At 41.9% G+C, this 19,907-nt stretch overlaps 1 protein-coding gene and 1 non-coding gene across 3 annotated transcripts in view; both read right to left on the bottom strand.

The window, feature by feature from the left end:
* The window catches only part of DHTKD1 (dehydrogenase E1 and transketolase domain containing 1), a 51,644-nt gene that overhangs the window by 22,455 nt on the left and 9,282 nt on the right, over window positions 1–19,907 (bottom strand). For both annotated transcript variants that reach the window (XM_043564734.1, XM_043564735.1), the window contains exons 2-6: window positions 14,519–14,674; window positions 8,946–9,157; window positions 7,961–8,155; window positions 5,055–5,324; window positions 412–583 (exon numbers count right to left, since the gene is read on the bottom strand). In XM_043564734.1, coding sequence (XP_043420669.1) covers window positions 412–583; window positions 5,055–5,324; window positions 7,961–8,155; window positions 8,946–9,157; window positions 14,519–14,674 — 1,005 coding nt within the window. The remainder of the gene's footprint in view (window positions 1–411; window positions 584–5,054; window positions 5,325–7,960; window positions 8,156–8,945; window positions 9,158–14,518; window positions 14,675–19,907) is intronic.
* On the bottom strand, window positions 12,979–13,085 carry LOC122474111. Its single transcript, XR_006294803.1, has one exon. It is a non-coding gene; the product is annotated as a U6 spliceosomal RNA (small nuclear RNA).

The raw sequence follows: 19,907 nt of genomic DNA, 5'->3' as shown, positions 1-19,907 counted from the left end.
GCTAATTTCCAGGGTAGAACAAGTCAACTTTGCTTCTTTGTATCTGATTTCTAACCAAGACCCCTTAGCCAAATTCAATATCATTCTTGACTAAGGCCTTGACTAAGGCACCCTGGATCTGAATCTCCTAAAGATGAGTACCCTGGTGTTGTACTAATTGTGTTGATCTTTGGTTTCCATGACAGCATTCAACTGGATATCTGGGCAATTTGAGATGGCACCCTTTGTGTTTCCCTCTTGTTCCACCTCTTCGGATTCAAAGGTCACACTCAGATTTTAAAGGAATATGGATACCACTGTTGGTGACTACTAACCATATCTGACCCCAAATTTAAAACGGGGTAACCAGGGAGGCTTACTGTTCCTAGTGAACTAGATGTTTCTCTAGAGATGCCTCCCTACGTCACATACCGATATCACTGCAGTATAAGGAAGACCTTCCTCTTTCTGCAGGAGTGGTGTAACCCAGCTGGTTATTGACAATCAGATGGACACTCCCACCAATTCTGAAATGTGGGAGATTAGACAGCGTAAATGTTTCGGGAACAATCCCCTGACCACAGAAAGAAGCATCACCGTGAACCTAAATCATAGAGGAGAAAACAAGAAAATGAACATAAGAGGTGGAGAAATTTATGTATCCAGTTTGGAATAAATTGTTTTCAAATAATAACAGGAATAAAAACAACCACGTTCTCACTGCTCTCCTGCCCTCCTAAAAATCTGCTGGTTGCATACAGGACTTTCTAGGATGGTTAGGCTGATCTCAAGTTGGTTTCAAAGCCCCTTTACCTCTTGTGGCCACTGCCAATTGATCTATTCTTTCACCCCCACATTGTCACTTGCATGCATCACTTCTAATATACCTATCAACATTCTAGAACATACAGCAGCACCACAGAAGGAAGGACTACCAGCAGTACTGAAGGAAAATCGGCTCCAGTACAGTTTTCATGAAAACAGCTTGCAAGACATGAGGAACAGTGCATAGCTTTGAACTCTCTCTCTCTTCCCCAATCATCCTGCCCCTGAAAAGAGACGGTGCGCAGCTCACATCACCTAATCCCCACTGGCTGTGTTGGCCACACCGTGAACACAAAGAGGTGGGGGGAGGGAGATACGACAGCAAAGACAGGAGGCATGGGGGAAAGTATATCACAGGTAATTGAAAGGATGCTTTGAGGAAACAACAAAATACTATCACACAACATCTGAAATGTGCTATTCTCCCAGCACATCTGAAGTCTGTTAGATCACGACATCATCACAAAACCTGATAGATGGGAAGTAGTAGATAAAAGGGGAGATCATTTTCACAGAAGTTGAAAGCAAATAACAAGGGAATTATAGATCTTAGAAGATCTTAGAAGAAGATATGAGTTCTACTGACTTCAGGCTACAAGGTGATTATCTGTGACATCAACATGTTATACACCTTAAATTGACATAATGCTGTTGTCAAATATATTGCAATAAAAAATTAAATAAAAGTCTAGTATCATAAACAGTCAAAATGCTGAACTAAAGAATAAAAGTGGCGCCTGGGTGGCTCAATCGGTTAAGTGTCTGACTTTGGCTCAGGTCATGATCTCACAGTTTGCGAGTTCAAGCCCTGCATCAGGCTCTGCACTGACAGCTTGCAGCCTGCTTCAGATTCTGTGTCTCCCTCTTCTTCTGCCCCTTCTCCGCTTGTACTCTGTCTCTGTCTCTCTCTCTAAAAAATAAACAAACATTTAAGAATAAGTAACCTGGGGGGCCCGGGTGGCTCAGTCGCTCGAGCGTCCAACTGTTTTTTGGTTTTTTTTTGTTACTTTTTTAAAGTTTATTTATTTATTTTGAGAGAGAGAGAGCACGCGCGCCCGTGCATGAGTGGGGGAAGGGCAGAGAAAGAGAATCCCAAGCAGGCTCCATACTGTTAGCACGGAGCCTGATGCAGGGCTCAAACTCACGAAAACTATGAGATCATGACCTGAGCCCCAAACCAAGAATCAGACGCTTAACTGACTGAGCCACCCAGGCACCCCTAGCATCCAACTCTTGATTTTGGCTCCACTCATGATCCCAGGGTCAGGTTCCTCACTGAGTGTGTAGGATGCTTAAGATTCTCTCTCTCTCTCCTTCTGCCCCTCTCTCCTGCTCGCACTGTCTCTCTCACTCTCTCTAAAATAAAATAATTAGTAATAATAAATAAAATAATATGATATGTCCTAACTGAAGGTAACCACTGGGCTCTAATAAGAATAGAAGTAAAAGACCTAAATATAAATGAAGAAAGAATACCTCGAAGTACATTTTTAAAAAGGACATTGACAATGTCCTTAAAATAGTCATTTTTTTAAATGTAAGTAGAATATTTTGGCTAAGAAAGGAAGCACTCCTTGGCTTTAGTGAAATTTCCAGGTCCCGCCTTCGTTTGGCTAGGGTGTATAGGGATGAGTCCCATTTTGGAGTTATCTATACCTACTAATAACACACCCTTCTATTATCTCCACAGCATTAATCCCCTCAACAACCAGGTGGGGGCCGGGTAAGGAAGTCACTACTGTCCTTTTTTACAGAGGAGGAAACCAAGGCTCACAAAGAGTGTATACTTCACATTGGACTACACCCCGGGCCTTCTGTGTTTTTTCTACTTATGTCTCCACCCCTCCAAGCCTTTCTCCTGGATCAAGGAAGTTGTTATGTCCATGTTCTCATTTAATTCTCAGAACACGATGAGGAATATAACACACTCCCATTTTTCTATGAGATTCAGAGAACTACCATAACAGAACCAAGCACACCAAGCCAGAAAGCAGCAAAGCCAGGATTTGAATTCATCTTCTTGGTTCCACAGTCTTTGCCTCTTCTATACCATGCTACACTGTCAAGTCCAACCCTTAGCCACGAGGGCCAGGGGCTCCTGGCATCTGAGCACTCCTTCTTGCCCGTGGGATTTCTTGGGGGTAATGATATAAGAGGAGTTCATCGGGGTGCCTGGGTGGCTCAGTCAGTTAAGTGTCCGACTTGATTTTGGCTCAGGATGTGATCTCATGGTCTTGAGATGGATCCCTGAGTTGGGCTCCCAGCTGAGCGTGGTGCCTGCTTGGGACTCCCTCTCTCTCTTTTTTTCTCTCTCTCTCCCTCTGCCCCTCCCCTGCTCACCTGTGCATTCGCTCTCGCTCTCTCTCTCTCTCTCTCTCTCTCAGAAAAAAAGAAAAAAGGAAAGAAATTCAGTAAAGCAAGGAAGATGTGTACTTCTTCTGCTCCTTTACAAAAATGTTACACTAGAGACATCAATAAGAACATAACATCTGGTGTCAACTATACTCAAAGAAAAAAAATCAAGGTGGCTCAGTCACCTTGATTCTGGCTCAAGGCATGATCTCACAGTTGTGAGATCTAGTCCCAAGCTGGCCATGGAGCCGCTTAAGATTCTCTCTCCCCCTCTCTCTGCCCCTCCCCTGCTCACCCATGCATGCACACACGTACTCTCTCTCTCTCTCTCTCTCAAAAAAAAAAAATTTTTTTTTTAAAGTAACATAACATCTGCTCATAACTCGCATCATTTTATCCCGGTCTTCGGATTCACGGCACTAAGGCACACAGGTATCATCTGTTAATTTTATTTTCTTCTTAAATCAGAAGAGAAACCACTCCACTATGCTGCATATAGCTTTTTGGGAGTGAGGGTCCATAAACACAAACAAATGCTGGATGAGGTGGAAGCTACATAGCCAAAGATGGCAAGGGGGTTTGGACACACACAGATCACAGATGACAATCTACTTTCACCAGGTTCGGGACCAAAATAAACAGAAGAGGTCAGGCAGAAAAAGTAGCATCCAGAATCTCACCCACCATGATCTTATAGGCTCCAAACTTAGAGTTCCCACAAGAAATCAGCACAGCAGGACACGTACAGACACAGCAGGGCAAGCGATTTGGGAACACAAAATAGACAAAAGAGGGAAGTTTCCTATCACTTTGAAGAAAATGTTGGGGTGCCAGCATGGCTCAGTCACTTAAGTGTCTGATTTTGGCTCAGGTTATAATCTCGCGGTTTGTGAGTTTGAGCCCCGCGTTGGGTTCTATGATGACAGCTTGGAGCCTGGAGCCTGCTTTGAATTCTGTCTCCCTCTCTCTGTGCTCCTCCCCCACTCTCTTTCTCTCTCCTTCTCAAAAATAAATAAAGTGTCATTTTCATCTCTTGTTTCTGAAGTCCATGTTAAGACTTGCTAATGTGAATGACTAAAATATTTTACAGTATCGTGAATTAAGTCGAGCAAAAGGTAAAGAGAATGGCTAACAATGTAGGATTTCCATTTTGAAAAACTATGTCATTGTCAAATGCAATGCTGCATACCCTCAATTTACTTACTACAAGTTTCTGGCCCATGAAAAATTAACATGAATAAGATAAAGTTGTTATTTGTATATGCAGCCAAATATTCTCCTGCCTTACAGATGTACCTATTTCTATAGGGTTTAGAGACTCAGCCACTGATACCGAGAATTAATTACTGCCCGGTAGTTAAAGGTTCATATTTAAATGAATACTCATAGGGGGAAAAAAAAATGTGATCCACAGTCTGAACATCTAGGCTGTCAGGTTACAAAAAACTGAAACAAGATCCACACTAATGAGATGTATGGGTTGCCTTAATGCCAAAGACCTTCATTTTAAAACAAACAAGCAAGCTAACAAACTAAATCCAGACTCTTACAGCCTTGATACATATATGGATACTATGTAGTTTCCTAGAGGGCCATATTTTCAGAGAAGTTCTGACATCTGTCCTCTGAAAAGCATCAGGGATACTAGTCAATACCCCCTGAAATAACTCATAAGAGAGAAATAAACACAGTGAAATCTCAGTCTAAAGTCAGTTGCCTTGAGATGAGACCTCATATCTGCTGTTAATTTTAAAAACAAGCCCGGAATCTTCTTTTACCAAAAGTTCATCTCAATTTCATCTTGGATGTCTACCATCCCCTTTCAGAACTACCAACCTGGGCTTCCCTTCTTCCCGGTCTCCCCACCCTCTGGCCTCACTTCCTGAAGCTACAAGTACCTGTAAGCAAATGACTTTGTCCCCAGGCTGAGCCGAACTGTCTGGAGCGTAGTCCCCGTCCTGTCTAGACTGCTGCCTTCCCCGAGCCTTCCCGACAGCCACGGGGTTGACAGCTTCCAGGTGCGAGGGGTTTGGCAGCATCGTCACATGGAGGGGATGGTGCGCGCCGAAGTCCAGGTCAACCGAGGAGGTCAAGTGAGATAGGACATCACCGGTGGCTGAAACATCTTCCGGAAATTCACTTAAGCCTCGCATTTTACGGAACATCAGCTATTATGAATAAACATATAAGAAAAAAATGTCTTTTATAACAATGGACAGCAGGGAAGAGATGGCTAGTTTAAATCATACAATTAAAAAATAATTTAAAAAACATTTTCTGTACATGCTTGTGTATTATTACCATGTATTAAGCAAACTTTTAACTGCTCAAATGCACAGAACTATTTGAAGATCTTCATAATCAAATGAAGTACCAACAGTTTTTGCTTTGGTTTGCTTTATTTTTTTTAATTCTTTTTACTTATTTTTGAGCGAGCACAAGCAGAGGAGGGGCAGAGAGAGGGGGACAGAGGATCAGAAGCAGGCTCTGCACTGACAGCAGAAAGCCGAACATGGGGTTTGAACTCAGGAACCGTGAGATCATGACCTGAGGTGAAGTCAGGCACCCAACCAACTGAGCCACCCAGATGCCCCTATTTATTTATTTAGAGAGAAAGAGAGAGAGAGAGAGAGAGAGAGAGAGAGCAGGGGAAGGGCAGAGAGAGGGAGAGAGAGAGAATCCCAAGCGGGCTCCTCACCCGATCTCACAAACTGTGAGATCACACATGACCTGAGCCGAGATCAAGAGCCAAACACCTAACCGACTGAGCCACCCAGGCACCCCTGAAGTAACAACACTTTCAGAAGAGCCTAACATGACAGACGTGTAGATGATAAGTTAGACATGTAGATGATAAGTTAGGCAGTAAAATGTTAGATAGTAAGTCACCTCTACCTTGCCATAAGCAAAATAATTTTCTCTTGAATACACCTGTTAGAATATATTTTCCAAAAGAATTTTGTATGAATCTTGTTAAAGGTACACAGGAAAATGGCAGAATAGAACTTAATCCCATTTACACACAAGATAACATGCACTGATCAGCTCAAATCACACCTAAAAAAACCTCTACTGTCTGATTCTCAAAGGACTTCTTTGCATACATTCTCTGACTTCATTTTCATAGTCTACCACAAGATACATGTTACTACCCATTTTAAAAATGCACAAGCTAGGAGTTAAGATGGCAGAGGAGGAGGGTGACCCCAAGTTTGCCTCCTCCCTGGAATAGCTAGATAAATATGAAATTATTCTGAACACCCAAGAAATCAACTAGAAGTTTTAGAGAACAAAGCTGAACATCTACAGACAGAAAAAAGTGATCCATGGAATAATTCAAGAAAAAATTTGAAAAGAAAAAAATTAAATATTTATGATTTTACATTTAATATTTATTTATTTTTGAGAGAGAGACAGACAGAGTGTGAGCAGGGCAGGTGCAGAGAGAGGAGACACAGAATCTGAAGCAGGCTCCAGGCTCTGAGCTGTCAGCACAGAGCCCAATGCAGGGCTCAAACTCCTGGACCGTGAAACCATGACCTGAGCTGAAGTCGGACGTTCAACCGACTGAGCCACCCGGGTGCCCCTTTATGATTTTACATTTTAAAAAATGCACAAACAAGAGAAATGAACTAAACTGTTAAAGGTCCTTGGCTGCTAAGTAACAAAGCTGGGTCTCAAGCCAAGACAGTTACCAAAGACAACATGTTATTCTCAATTATCCAAATGGTTTGAGTGACCCAAAAGCTTCTTACTGACCAATTTACAAACAGGAACACCCATACTCACACAGTGTGGGTACATATGTGTTTCTCACAAATACGCTCATTTATAATTCAGCATCTTGGAGTCATTTTTTTGTGATGTTTTTGGGAATGCAATTTTTGGCTTAGGGATTTCTGCATGTGTTTAAGCACATCTGTCAATCACTTTATTTTGTCATCGTCTGCCTTTTCTAAAGTCTCCGTCTTTTAAAAGCAGATTATCAATCTCTCAGCATCAGAAAAACTGAGGTATGAGTAGTAGTGGTAAAGCTGGGCCCCAAACATGGCGTCACGTATACTTTCCAATGATGTAATGATGACACATCCTTCCATGGGCTCCATTCACTCCATTAACTTTCACAGTCCCTTTAACACTTATAATTACTTTTACTCTTCTGGCCCAGATCAGTGCTGAGGTTGATCCACACACAATGGCCACAATCTTATTAAATTACAAGTCATTCTGATGTTCCTGGCCATCAAATCTGCAATCCTGACTCACAAGTCTGTTTAGAGACCGATAGAGCAGCTGAGTTAGGCGAAAAAAGAACACCAAGATCCAATTACCTACAGAACCACTCATGTGAGTGGTCTCCCAGGATGGCAATAATACTAATGTATTATTAGTTTTAGTACAATATGTTAAGTATAAACTCTGCAAATAAATGGAAGGTAAAATTGACTCCTTGGAAGGTGAAATTGTAAATAATTGCACAGATCTTAATGTTTGAGCAATTTTTATTAAATTAGTAAAGCGTGCTTCAAAGAACAGAGATAATTTCAAAGAAATTATCTATTCATATCATCCTTGAGAAAACAAACTAACTTTTACTTTCCCTGAGAGAAGAAAGAATCCATATAAGACTACACAGAAAATCAACCCAAATACCATATCTATCAGCAGTGTTAGGTTCCATCAATTAATTAAGCTACCTCCCGGACCAATGGCTGAGATGTTTACTCAGGCTTCTAGAAGGAATTACCAGCATCGTCGGTTCTATCCTGTTACAGTCAATTGTACATCATAGAAAGTACCTTACCTCCGGAGGGAATTGCAGAAGGCCTGTCAATAAATTAAGCCTCCCTCTATGGGGCATGCCAATAATAACATCAGTTATCCCACTGTAGGCTGCCATTTTCAGCAACTCATGGAAAAAGCCCATCATGCTTTCAGCTCCTTCGCCTCCATACCGCTTCACTGTAGCAAACTTGGTGGCCAAAAAGTGGTCAAACTCCTATGGAAAGACACATGTATCATGTCAGACACATTTGTGGCGGGAAGATAGCCAACTACTTCGGTCAAAATCAGACACATTCGTGTGTATTGTAGGAAGACCCCACACTGCTTCGAGTGACCGCAGCCGTGCCCCTTCACAACACACCCCAGAGACAGATGTAACTAATCCAGAACGTGGCTGGAAAGCCTAAAGGACAGCAGGCAGCAGTCAGATTGCAGAGAAAACCACCCGAGTGGTGGAATAACTTACCCCAAGAGGGATCCTCTTAGAATGTGTTCCTCTAGAGTAGGGGCTGGGCCTTAGGGGTCTGCCCCTCCTAGCCCTTGAGTTTTAGTACCAGGCTCTACGGTACTATTTTGTCAAGGCCGCAAATGACCCAACTATCCAAATTACTGGGAATAGTTTCCTTGTCATCTTGACACGCCTGAGTCCTGATCATAGCCTTGACAGACTCAGGTCTATTAATCTGCACCAAGAGTCTCTTCCATGCATCGTTCTTTTTTTGATCACTCCAGGTCATAAAAAGAGATGCAAGGTCTTAAGGGCTTTTTAGTCTTTTACAGAGTGAATAGGCAATTATATAAAAAGTATATATTTTGACTCAGTTGTTTGGGGTTCTACTTTTTCCTACTTAGAACAAAGTGGTGTGTGTTCTATTAGCTAGTGTGTTGATGCAATGAGGTAAATAGGGGTAAGTAAATGATTTAATTCCCTCTCTTCAATATTGATATATCTTTGTAGAAAAAGAGCCATCCTATTCCATTGATGTTAGCTGGTACTTTTATACCTGAGATTCTAGCATTAGTTTTGACAGATGTTTTCGCTCTTCTGTGGTAAAGGTCTCTTTTTTCAGTTCCTGAAACCGTTTGGCAAACCAGTCTTTCTCCTCCTGGCTCTCAAGTTGGGAGGTTTCAATAGAAATTTGCCCACAGTAGATCTGGTTGAGATAGGCTAATATTTCCTCAAGAGAGGCCTCCTCCTTCTCCATGTTCAACAATCCTACAAAAATGAAATCATAGGGATCGTTTTAAAAAGCAATCAACCATGTAATTAATTATAGAACATACCAAAATAATTATTTCAATTCAGAGCATTTTGTTTTGGATAAGTTGGGTCATCATCAATGGCTACCTAGATTTTTCTAAAGACAAAACTAAAAATATGGTCAAAGGCCACAAAATAGTCAGACTAGGAGAGAGAATACCAGTCTTTCTCCACAAGGACAGAGCCATGCCACTTTATGCCAAATTTTGATTCTATTGTAATTTCAAACTAAAAATGGAAAGTTAACACTCAACTGCTTTATAGCTACAGATCAGATATTCTACCTTTATCTGAAACATCTCCCCAAATGTTTAACTCTTATATTAATACCTACAAAGTAATGTCTACCATTGAACAGTTGGCCTAAATGTTATTAATATTGATAGCAAAGCAACATTTTAAGGTAAAGGGAAATCTACCTGAACCTTGGTCAACCAAAGGAGAGCACTGTTAAGTGTATCAATAGTTCAGCACCAAATCAATGGTCAGTCATTTGCCTTAACCTACAACATGAGTTTTTAACAAACCAACATTTACTTTATTATTGCTTATGGTTTCTTACAATAACTTTAGCTCTTTGATACTGATTGACCATTCAAGTTATAAAAATTGTTTTGCATATCACTTGGCTTCTCTGCCCCACATTTTAATCTATAAAACAGGAACACCTCAGGAGGTAGTTGTTAAAATTAAATAAGGTAGGAGGGTGCCTGGGTGGCTCAGTCAGTTAAGCGTCTGACTTTGGCTCAGGTCATGATCTTGCAGTTCGTGGGTTTGACCCTGTGTTAGGCTCGGTGCTGACAGCTCAGAGCCTGAAGCGTGTTTTGGATTCTGTGTCTCCCTCTTTCTCTACCCCTCTCCCCCCTTCATGCTCTGTCTCTCAAAAATGAATAAATGTTAAAAATTTTTGAAAAAAAAGATTAAATGAGATAGGAAATAACCTAATGTCCACTGATGGGATAAACAAAATGTGATATACCCATACTGTTGCAGACTATGACTCTGGAGTTCTCTCTTGTCTAGCAAGAGAGTGGACACAGAATTGAATACGAGAGAGGCTAATGTCCAGAAGGAGACAAGAGCCCTGAACACATGTTTCATCTCATATTTATTGAGCTCTCAAGATCTTACACATGTGTTGTACATGAGGAAATAATCAGATAGTAATCAATAACTTGTGTGTGGGGGTGCCTGGGTGGCTCAGCCAGTTGAGCGGCTCAGGTCATGATCTCACGGCTTGTGAGTTTAAGCCCCATGTCGGGCTCTGTGCTGACAGCTCGGAGTCTGGAGCCTGCTTCAGATTCTCTCTCTCTCTCTCTCTCTCTCTCTCTCTCTCTCTCTCTGCCCCTGCCCCTCCCCTACTCATGCTCTGTCTCTCACTCTCAAAAATAAATAAACGTTTAAAAAAAAATAACTTGTGTGTGTAAGAAGCAAAGGGTCTGCCTGGGAAGGGGGGGACAAGTGGTGTTTGTGATCAAAACAAATCTGGTATATTGGTACCAGATGGAAAGTAGTTTCCTGCAGGTGATATAACAAGTTACTTGTGATCCCATTATAATACCTTGCTAACTAACCTTGGGCGCTTTCACCCAGTGGTGGCAGCTTTCTGACCTAAGCTTTCTTAACCCATTTACATAAGTATAAGGAATTCTTGAACCTATTTCCCCACACCATATGACAGAATAGTGCTCAGCCACATAAAGGAATAAAGTACCAGTTTATGCTGCAGTATGGATGAAACTTGGAAACATTACACTAAATGTAAAAAGCCAGACCCAAAAGGCCACATACTGTGACTTCATTTATACAGCATGTCAAGAATAGGCAAATCTATAGAAACAGAAAGTAGATTAGTGGTTGCCAGGGGTTGAGGAGAAGGCAGAATGGGGAGTGAGTAAGTAAGTTTACTAGACAAGATTTCCTTTTGGGGTGATGAAAATGTTCTGGAACTAAACTGATGATTGCATAACATTGTGGCTATATGAAATGTCACTGAATTGTATACTTTAAAATGGTTAGAGTGGAGGGCGCCTGGCTGGCTCAAGCGGTACAGTGTGAAACTCTTGATCTCGGGGTTATGAGTTCGAGCCCCACGTTGGGCACAGAAATTACTTAAGGGGCGCCTGGGTGGCTCAGTCAGTTAAGCGTCCGACTTCGACTCAGGTCACGATCTCGCAGTCCGTGAGTTCGAGCCCTGCGTCGGGCTCTGGGCTGATGGCTCGGAGCCTAGAGCCTGCTTCCGATTCTGTGTTTCCCTCTCTCTCTGCCCCTCCCCTGTTCATGCTCTGTCTCTCTCTGTCTCAAAAATAAATAAACGTTAAAAAAAAATTTTTTTTTTAAAATAAAACACTAGGGGCGCCTGGGTGGCGCAGTCGGTTAAGCGTCCAACTTCAGCCAGGTCACGATCTCGCGGCCCGTGAGTTCGAGCCCCGCGTCAGGCTCTGGGCTGATGGCTCGGAGCCTGGAGCCTGTTTCCGATTCTGTGTCTCCCTCTCTCTCTGCCCCTCCCCCGTTCATGCTCTGTCTCTCTCTGTCCCAAAAATAAATAAAAAAACGTTGAAAAAAAAATTTTAAATAAAAAAATAAATAAATAAATAAAAAATAAAACACTAAACTTTCCATTCCTGAAGGGCCATTTAAATTATGATGGAATAGATTTTGTCTCCAAGCCCCCCAAGTGAGAATTGCCTAGCTGAGTCCAGGCAGATTCTAGAACTGCGAGATAATAAAATTGTTGTACCCTTAGAAGTTACTGCATTTTGTAGTGGTTTATTACACTGCAATAAATTACCAGAACATTACTAATTGATGTATATACCAGAATTTGACATTGCCCAAAAATAACTTCAAAAAAAATGACATGACAGGGGTCATCTGAGTGGTTTAGTTGGAAGAGTACGTGACTCTCAATCTCGGGGTTGTGAGTTTGAGCCCCGTGTTGGGTATAGAGATTACTTAAACATACAATCTTTAAAAAATAGTAATAATAAAATAAAATAAATATGTAAAATAAAAAAATGGCATGAGATAGGAGCCCAGGATGCTGCCTGGTTATCTAGCCCCCATTTTTTTTTAAGTTCCCAAGCTGGGAAATAAAACAGGAAGGGAGAGCTGGATTGTCACCTTACCTCTGCCACTTCCTAGCTACGAGTTACTTAAGTTCTCTGAGTTTCTGTTTCCCTGTCTGCAAAATAAAGATGGCAGTAACTTCTCAGGGAGTAGGTATGGGAATGCATTGACAAAACAGATGTAAAGTGTCTGGTCCATAATGGGTGTCCAGCTTTTTAAAAATTATTATTTCAGGGCTTGCAATTTTTTATTCATTTTTTTAAAGTTTTTGGTTGTTTTTTTTTTTTAGAAATGTTTATTTGTTTTTGAGAGAGAGAGAGAGGTAGAGAGCAAGCAGGGGAGGGGCAGAGAGAGAGGGAGACAGAATCCCATGCCATTGGCACAGAGTCCGGATGTGGGGCTTGAACTCACAAACCATGAGATGATGATCTGAGACGAAACCAAGAGACAGACACTTAACTGACTGAGCCACCCAAGCGACCCTTATTACATTTAAAAATAGTTTTCTTTTGTAGTAAGAATGCTGAACGTAAGATCTGTTCTCTTAGCAAAGTTTTAAGTATGCAATATAGTATTAACTAGAGCCCCTAGAATTTATTTATCTTTCATAATTGAAACTCTGTACCTTTTGACCACCATTTCCCTATTTCCGCTTCTTCCCAGACCCTGCGAACCACTATCTAAGTTTGACCACTTTATCATTTTTCTTAAATATGGAAGGCTTCACGAATTTGCGTGTCATCCTTGTGCAGGCACCATGCTGATCCTCTCTGTGTCGTTCCGATTTTAGTATTTGTGCTGATGAAGCGAGCATAAGTTTGACGATCTTAGATTCCTCATATAGTGGGATCAATCATGCAGTGCCTGTCCTTTTGTGACTGGTTTTATTTCACTTAGTGTAATGCCTCGAGGTTCATCCATGTTGTCACAAATGGAAGGATTTCCTTCTTTTTTTTTTTTTTTAATTTTTTTTTTTTAACGTTTATTTATTTTTGAGACAGAGAGAGACAGAGCATGAACGGGGGAGGGTCAGAGAGAGAGGGAGACACAGAATCCGAAGCAGGCTCCAGGCTCCGAGCCATCAGCACAGAGCCCGACGCGGGGCTCGAACTCACAGACCACGAGATCATAACCTGAGCCAAAGTCGGATGCTTAACCGATTGAGCCACCCAGGCGCCCCAGGATTTCTTTATTTTTTAAGGCTGAGCAATATTCTGTTCCATATACCACATTCTTTTTTTTTTTTTTATCTTTTTTTTTTTTTTTTTTTAAGTAGGGCCTATGCCCAACGTGGGGCTTGAACTCACAACCCCAAGATCAAGAGTCACATGCTCTAGCAACTGAGCCAGCCAGGTGCTCTCATACTGCATTTTCTTTATTCATTTATCCATTGATAGACATTTAAGTGTTTTCATATTTTTTGCTATGGTAATAATGCCACAGTACATAAAAGTACAGATAACTCTTTAAGACCCTGATTTTAATTTCTTTGGATAAATACTCAGAAGTGGGATTCCTAGATCACATAGGATTTCTATTTTTAATTTTTTGAGGAGTATCCGTACTATTTTCCACAGTAGCTACACCTACTTGCATTCCCACCAACAGTGCACGAGGTTTTCTCTACATCCTCACCAACACTTGTTATCTTGTGTCCCAGCCATTCTGGCAGATGTGAAGTGATACCTAATTGCAGCTTTGATTTGCATTTCTCTGATGATCGGTGATGGTGAATACCTTTTCATGTACTTGTTGGCCATTTAGTTGTTTGTTTGTTTTAATGTTTTTATTTCTTTTTTGAGAGAGAGACAGAGAGAGAGACAGAGAGAGACAGAGTACAAGTGGGGGAGGGGCAGAGGGAGAGGGAGACAAAATCTGAAGTAGGCTCCAGGCTCTGAGCCATCAGCACGGAGCCCCGTGAGGGGCTCAAACACACGAACCATGGGATCATGACCTGGGCCGAAGTCTTAACCAACTGAGCCACCCACGCATCCCACCTGTTGGCCATATGTATGTCTTCTTTGGTAAATGTTTTTAAACTTAGAGAAATGAACCCTATTGAAAGACTACTCTAGAACCTCAAGACCAGTCCTCTTAGGACTTGAATGTGCCCCTCACGGTCAACTCACGCTCCGTGGAAGCCTCAGCTCCAGTGGGCATGTGAGTTCTTCAAGAACAGAGAAAGGAGCCATACTGCATCTTGGCAGCTAACCGTTACATGTAGAGTCTAGTGTTGATGGGCTTTACCTGTGGTATTAAAAGGTCCCTGTAGGGTCTGCACAAGAGCTTGGACTTCGGGCACATTCTCCGGCAAGGCTTGTCCAGTGAAGAGGGGGTTGATTTTGGCAGCTTTATGACCATGTTCACAGTATACGGTCACCAATCTGGCAAGGCCATGATCAACTAATTCAAGGGGAAAATAAAACAATACAAACAATTTAGAAAATGCCCCCAAACTAAAAAAAAAAACCAGTTTTTCAAAGAAGGCTTTGTGGCCTTAGACACTTTTAATGCATTCCTTCTACCTACCACATCTCAGGTTTATAGACTATCAGAATCCAGGGAAACACACTTACTTTTTTTAATGTTTATTTTTGAGAGATAGAGAGAGCACGAGTTGGGGAGGGGCAGAGAGAGGGAGACACAGAATCCAAAGCAGGCTGCCAGCTCTGAGCTGTCAGCACAGAGCCCGATGTGGGGCTTGAACCCACAAACCGCGAGATCATGACTTGAGCCGAAGTTGGATGCTCAGCCGACTGAGCCACCCAGGCGCCCTCAGGAAAACACACCTATTTCTTTAAATTTATCTCATGATTGCTAGAGTCAGTGAAGGAAAAAAAAAAAAAAAAAAAAGGAGATAAAACTATGGGTGCACATTTGTAAAAATAACTAACTATGGCTTTAGAGAAATAGCACTGAAAAGAACTGTTAAAATGCTGAGATTCTGGATAATTAGAGTCCTCTTAATTATTATTTGAGATTTTTAAATATTTTACTTAAAAAATAGACATAGGTAGAACTACAAAATCAAAGTTACATCTCCTTCCCTATTGCTTAAAGACCCAATGTACAGAGTTATTTCACAGACTCGTGAAATTTATACTAGAAAAAGATCTTTTTTTTTTCTTAATGTTTTTTATTTATTTTTGAGACAGAGAGAGACAGAGCATGAGCAGGGAAGGGGCAGAGAGAGAGGGAGACACAGAATCTGAAGCAGGCTCCAGGCTCTGAGCCATCAGCACAGAGCCCGATGCGGGGCTCGAACTCACAGACCGTGAGATCATGACCTGAGCCGAAGTCGGAAGCTCAACCGACTGAGCCACCCAGGTGCCCCTAGAAAAAGATCTTAAAAATGATCTTTTCACAGGGGCACCTGGGTGGCCCCGTCAGTTATCATGATCTCATGGTTCGTGGATTTGAGCCTGGAGTTCGGCTCTGCACTGACAGTGTGGCGTCTGCCTGGGATTCTCTCTCTCTCCCTCTCTCTCTGCCCTTCCCCTGCTCGCACACTCACGCTCATGTTCTCTCTCTCTCTCAAAATCAATAAGTAAACTTAAAAAAATTTTTTAATGATCTTGTCACTCACATAATGCAAAACAAAACAAAACAAAACAGGAAACAAACCCTTTATAAAGCTCTAAATGAGTGGTTCCTCAGTCTCTGCTTGGAGGAGTTGCATTATCTTTTAGTGAACCCAATATGATGATTCTATTTTGAGCCCAAACTGCTTTTCTTCCCTCTTCCATATGAAAGTTATTCCAAAATTTGAAGGAAAAAAAAAAATCCTTCATGCCCACACTCCGCTAACCTTCAGTTCATCAAGGCAGCCTTACAAACAGCACAAATCCCTGACGATGAGCAGATCCACCATTTCTGAACATTTTCTGAACATTTTTTCACCTTATGTGTTTATTCTTAGAACCCAGAGAAAAGTTCAGCATATTTTGAAACATTTAATGACCATTTTATGAACATTTATTGCCATGCAGTAAGCTACATAGGTGCTTTGTATTCAGAGTACGGCAAAGTATGTGTCTTGTCACGGGCTGACAGGAAAGAACAGAGAGGTACTGAATACGTAAAGGATGTGTTGGCACTGATGCAACAGTTAGGACAATCCATGCTATGTCTAATAAATTGGTAAGCTAATCAAACAATCCCAGGAAATGAATCGATTCCAGTCTGGAGATAAGTCATATAAATTGCCATAGGGTTCTATTCTGAATCTTACTGAAGTTCTCAATTGCTGTGTTATAAAGTAGGAAACCTTCACATTTGTGACTAAAATCCAGAAAGACCACGTCTAAAGCATTGTCCCCGCCGGTCACTCCTTAAAAACATATTCCTCCTCCCCACCAGAAAACAACAAAACAGCAAAAAAACAAACAAAAAACACCACATTCTTCCCTGGGCTCTGCGGCATCACCAAATCCTGGCTTTTCTCCTAACTCACTGGCTACACAACTTCAGTCATTTCGGGGAAGGAGCTCCTCTTCTTTGTCCATCTCTAAAATATTAGTGGTCTGCAGATCTGCCCGCAGCCTTTTTCTCAAGCTGTTTTCTGTCTGGGTGATCTCCTGCACCTTCCACAGCTTCCAGGAACATGTACAAAACTACATCTCTAGTGGGGCAAGTTTAATAGTAGATATGCACGGTTATCATCACCATCCTCAAATTAGCAGCCCTATTGAAAACATTCTCTTAGTGAACCCACATCAACTCAGAGATTATTGCTCCAATTTCTAACTGTTCCCCAGGCTTCTCATGCCATTCTAAGAGCAATGGCATGGGAGTTGGCACAAAAGCAGGCTGCTCGCTCCCAGGGACGTGTGGAAGCTACTATTCTGGCAGAGCCAGAGAGAGAGAGGTCCACACCCCTCCACACCTCTGGGCACATCCCACATCCATCCTGGCAATCTATTTTCTCTCAGACCCTCTTCCTGCCTTTGCTCTGGTTTCTTTTTTCCAGACCCAATCCCATATTCCTTCCCTCTCTGCCTCCCAGATCCTTCCACTGTGACCTCTGGGATTCTGCTCCATGATTAATCAACCTCTCCGCATTCTTACCCTCCTCCATAAACATTCCTTATACCCCTATCCTAACTGGAACCTGCTTTCTCCCAGAGGACAACGGGAGGTGAAGCTGCTCATCACCACACTGACCCCTCAAGTACTGAAGGTGGAGTTTCATTCCTCAGGGACATCCCCCCTCCCCCCACATTAGTCCTCTAACTCTGAAAATCTCCAGCCCCCAGGGGGACACGCCCTAGGGTTATCAACTAATCTCCATCTAATATCAGTAGCCATTACAAAACAATGTTGTAGGAGAAGCTTCACGGAAAAGTGTCAGTGTATATAGATGAAAAAAACAACTATAAACAGTATAAATAGTATGAGCCTGCTCTTTGTTACAATGTATATATGTATAGTAGGTAATGTATATTTCATTACCTAGTCTATATAGCATAATATGAGTATCTATATACTTTATATATGTGAATGTGTGTACATATATCCCATATACATAAAGGAAATGGACCAAAAATTTAGTGATTATCCTGTACAAAATTCCTCGTTTTTTCTTTCGCTTATTTGCTAAGTTTTCAATGGCAAACATGTATAGCACAGCTCTTCAAATGTTATCCTGACTTGCTGCCTACTGCACTCGTAGGGCACTCCAGTGTACCTGTCCTCACCAGTGGGCTTTATGCTTGTAAAAATCAGTTATATTTGTTCCTAAGGCTGGTGCTGTGGGAGAAAGAAAATGTGGGGGGAGAAATCATAAAAATCTAGAGAGATGCTGCATTCAGATTGCTTCCATAGTGCTCTTAATTTTAAAGATTTGCAAAAACAAATCCAACAAGAAATACATTTGTCAAAATACATGAAGCATCTCTCATTTCTTTACCATCCTCCTTGCTTTAAATAACTTTTTTTTTTTTTTTTAATTAACTGACTACATTCTAGTTTCAAATCCATCAGGGGTGCCTGGGTGGCTCAGTTGATTAAGTGTCTGACTTTGGGTCAGATCATGATATCGTGGCTCATGAGTTTGAGTCCTGCATGAGTTTGAGCCCTGCATCAGGCTCTGTGCTGACAGCTCAGAGCCTGGAGCCTGCTTTGGATTCTGTGTCTCCCTCTCTCTCAGCCCCTCCCCTGCTTGCACACGCACACGCACACACTCTCTCTCTCTCTCTCTCTCTCTCTCTCTCAAAAATAAATAAATACTAAAAAAATCCACCAGATATGATTGCTTCATCTATATTTTGTAGCAAACAGTGATATTATAAGATTTCAAAGGATGAGAACACATTGAATACATATATTGTTCATAAAAAGAATTTCATATCACTGTATAAATAAGTCAAAGGATTACTATAAAAGAAAAATGAATATCTTCATGCTAGGTATACTACCAACCAAATAACTTGATACTCAGGATATCTATAGAAGTTCAGAAGAATTTAATTTGATGTTTAAATCCCTAAGAAGCCAGAGAGAATAGGGAAAACAACAACACATATACACACTCCTTTACAAAACAAAATGGAAAATATTGAAGGCATGCTTCTGGCTCAAGAGACTGGCACATAGCAAATGCTCAAGAAACATTTGTCATTAACTGAATGAAGTCCTGAGATTCAGCATATTGTAAGAGAGTCACAGAATCCTTGTGATGCAAGTTTTCCAGAGCCAGAGCCCTCAAACATGCAGTACAAGAGCTGCAGTGAATACATCTTCCACCTCACTTTGAGCTCCTCTTTTTTTTTTCTTTCCTTTTTAGAGAGAGAGACAGACAGACAGACAGAGAGACAGAGAGAACACACGAGCTGGGGAGGGGCAGAGAGAGGGAGACAGAATCTTAAGCAGGCTCCATGCCCAGCACAGAGTCCCACGCGGGGCTCAATCCCATGACCATGAGATCATGATCTGAGCCAAAATTAAGAGTCGGATGCTTAACCAACTGAGCCATCCAGATGCCCCTGAGCCCCTCTTTCCCAAGAACTGCACTCTCCCATTCCAGGGAGTGGGTTCCTAAGACCACGTCTACCTCATTCCATTCTGCCTCCCTCCCAATTAATGGATTCCAAAGACACCTGAGTCGAAGTGGGTCAGATTCACTCTTTCCAGAATTTATGACTTGGGATAGGGAGACACGGGTGGTCCACTATGCCTCCTGTTTGTGCAAACAACATGGTTAACACTGAACACCTGCTTTCCTTCTGGGAGTCTGGAATTTTGGCACAGGCAGAGGGTGTTTACATGGACGTCTGCCAATAAAAACCTCGGGTGACGAATCTCAAATGGACTCCCCTGGGTGACACGGCACATATATTGCTGTATTTATGTTGCATGAACAGGAGTGTTTCTGTATCACCCCTCACGGGAGAGAGAGCACAAGGACTCCTGCACAACGGTGCCTGTGCTGTTTTCCGTGACAGTGCAGCTGTGTATCCTTATTACATCACTGTGATGAATCTGAGCCATGAGTACAGCTATAAGCCGAGTGCCATGAGGTTCTGGCGAATCTCTAAATGTAGGGGTGGTCTCGAGGACTCCTGACACGCATTATGGGTAGCACAGGAGCTGAGTACATTAACAGCTGTGCCCTGTGGGCCCACACACAGCTTCTGCC

The sequence above is a fragment of the Prionailurus bengalensis genome, chromosome B4 (assembly GCF_016509475.1).
Source record: "Prionailurus bengalensis isolate Pbe53 chromosome B4, Fcat_Pben_1.1_paternal_pri, whole genome shotgun sequence".
Taxonomy (NCBI): Eukaryota; Metazoa; Chordata; class Mammalia; order Carnivora; family Felidae; genus Prionailurus; species Prionailurus bengalensis.
The sequence above is the reverse complement of the archived record's forward strand: the minus strand, read 5'-3'. Positions and strand labels throughout refer to the sequence as shown.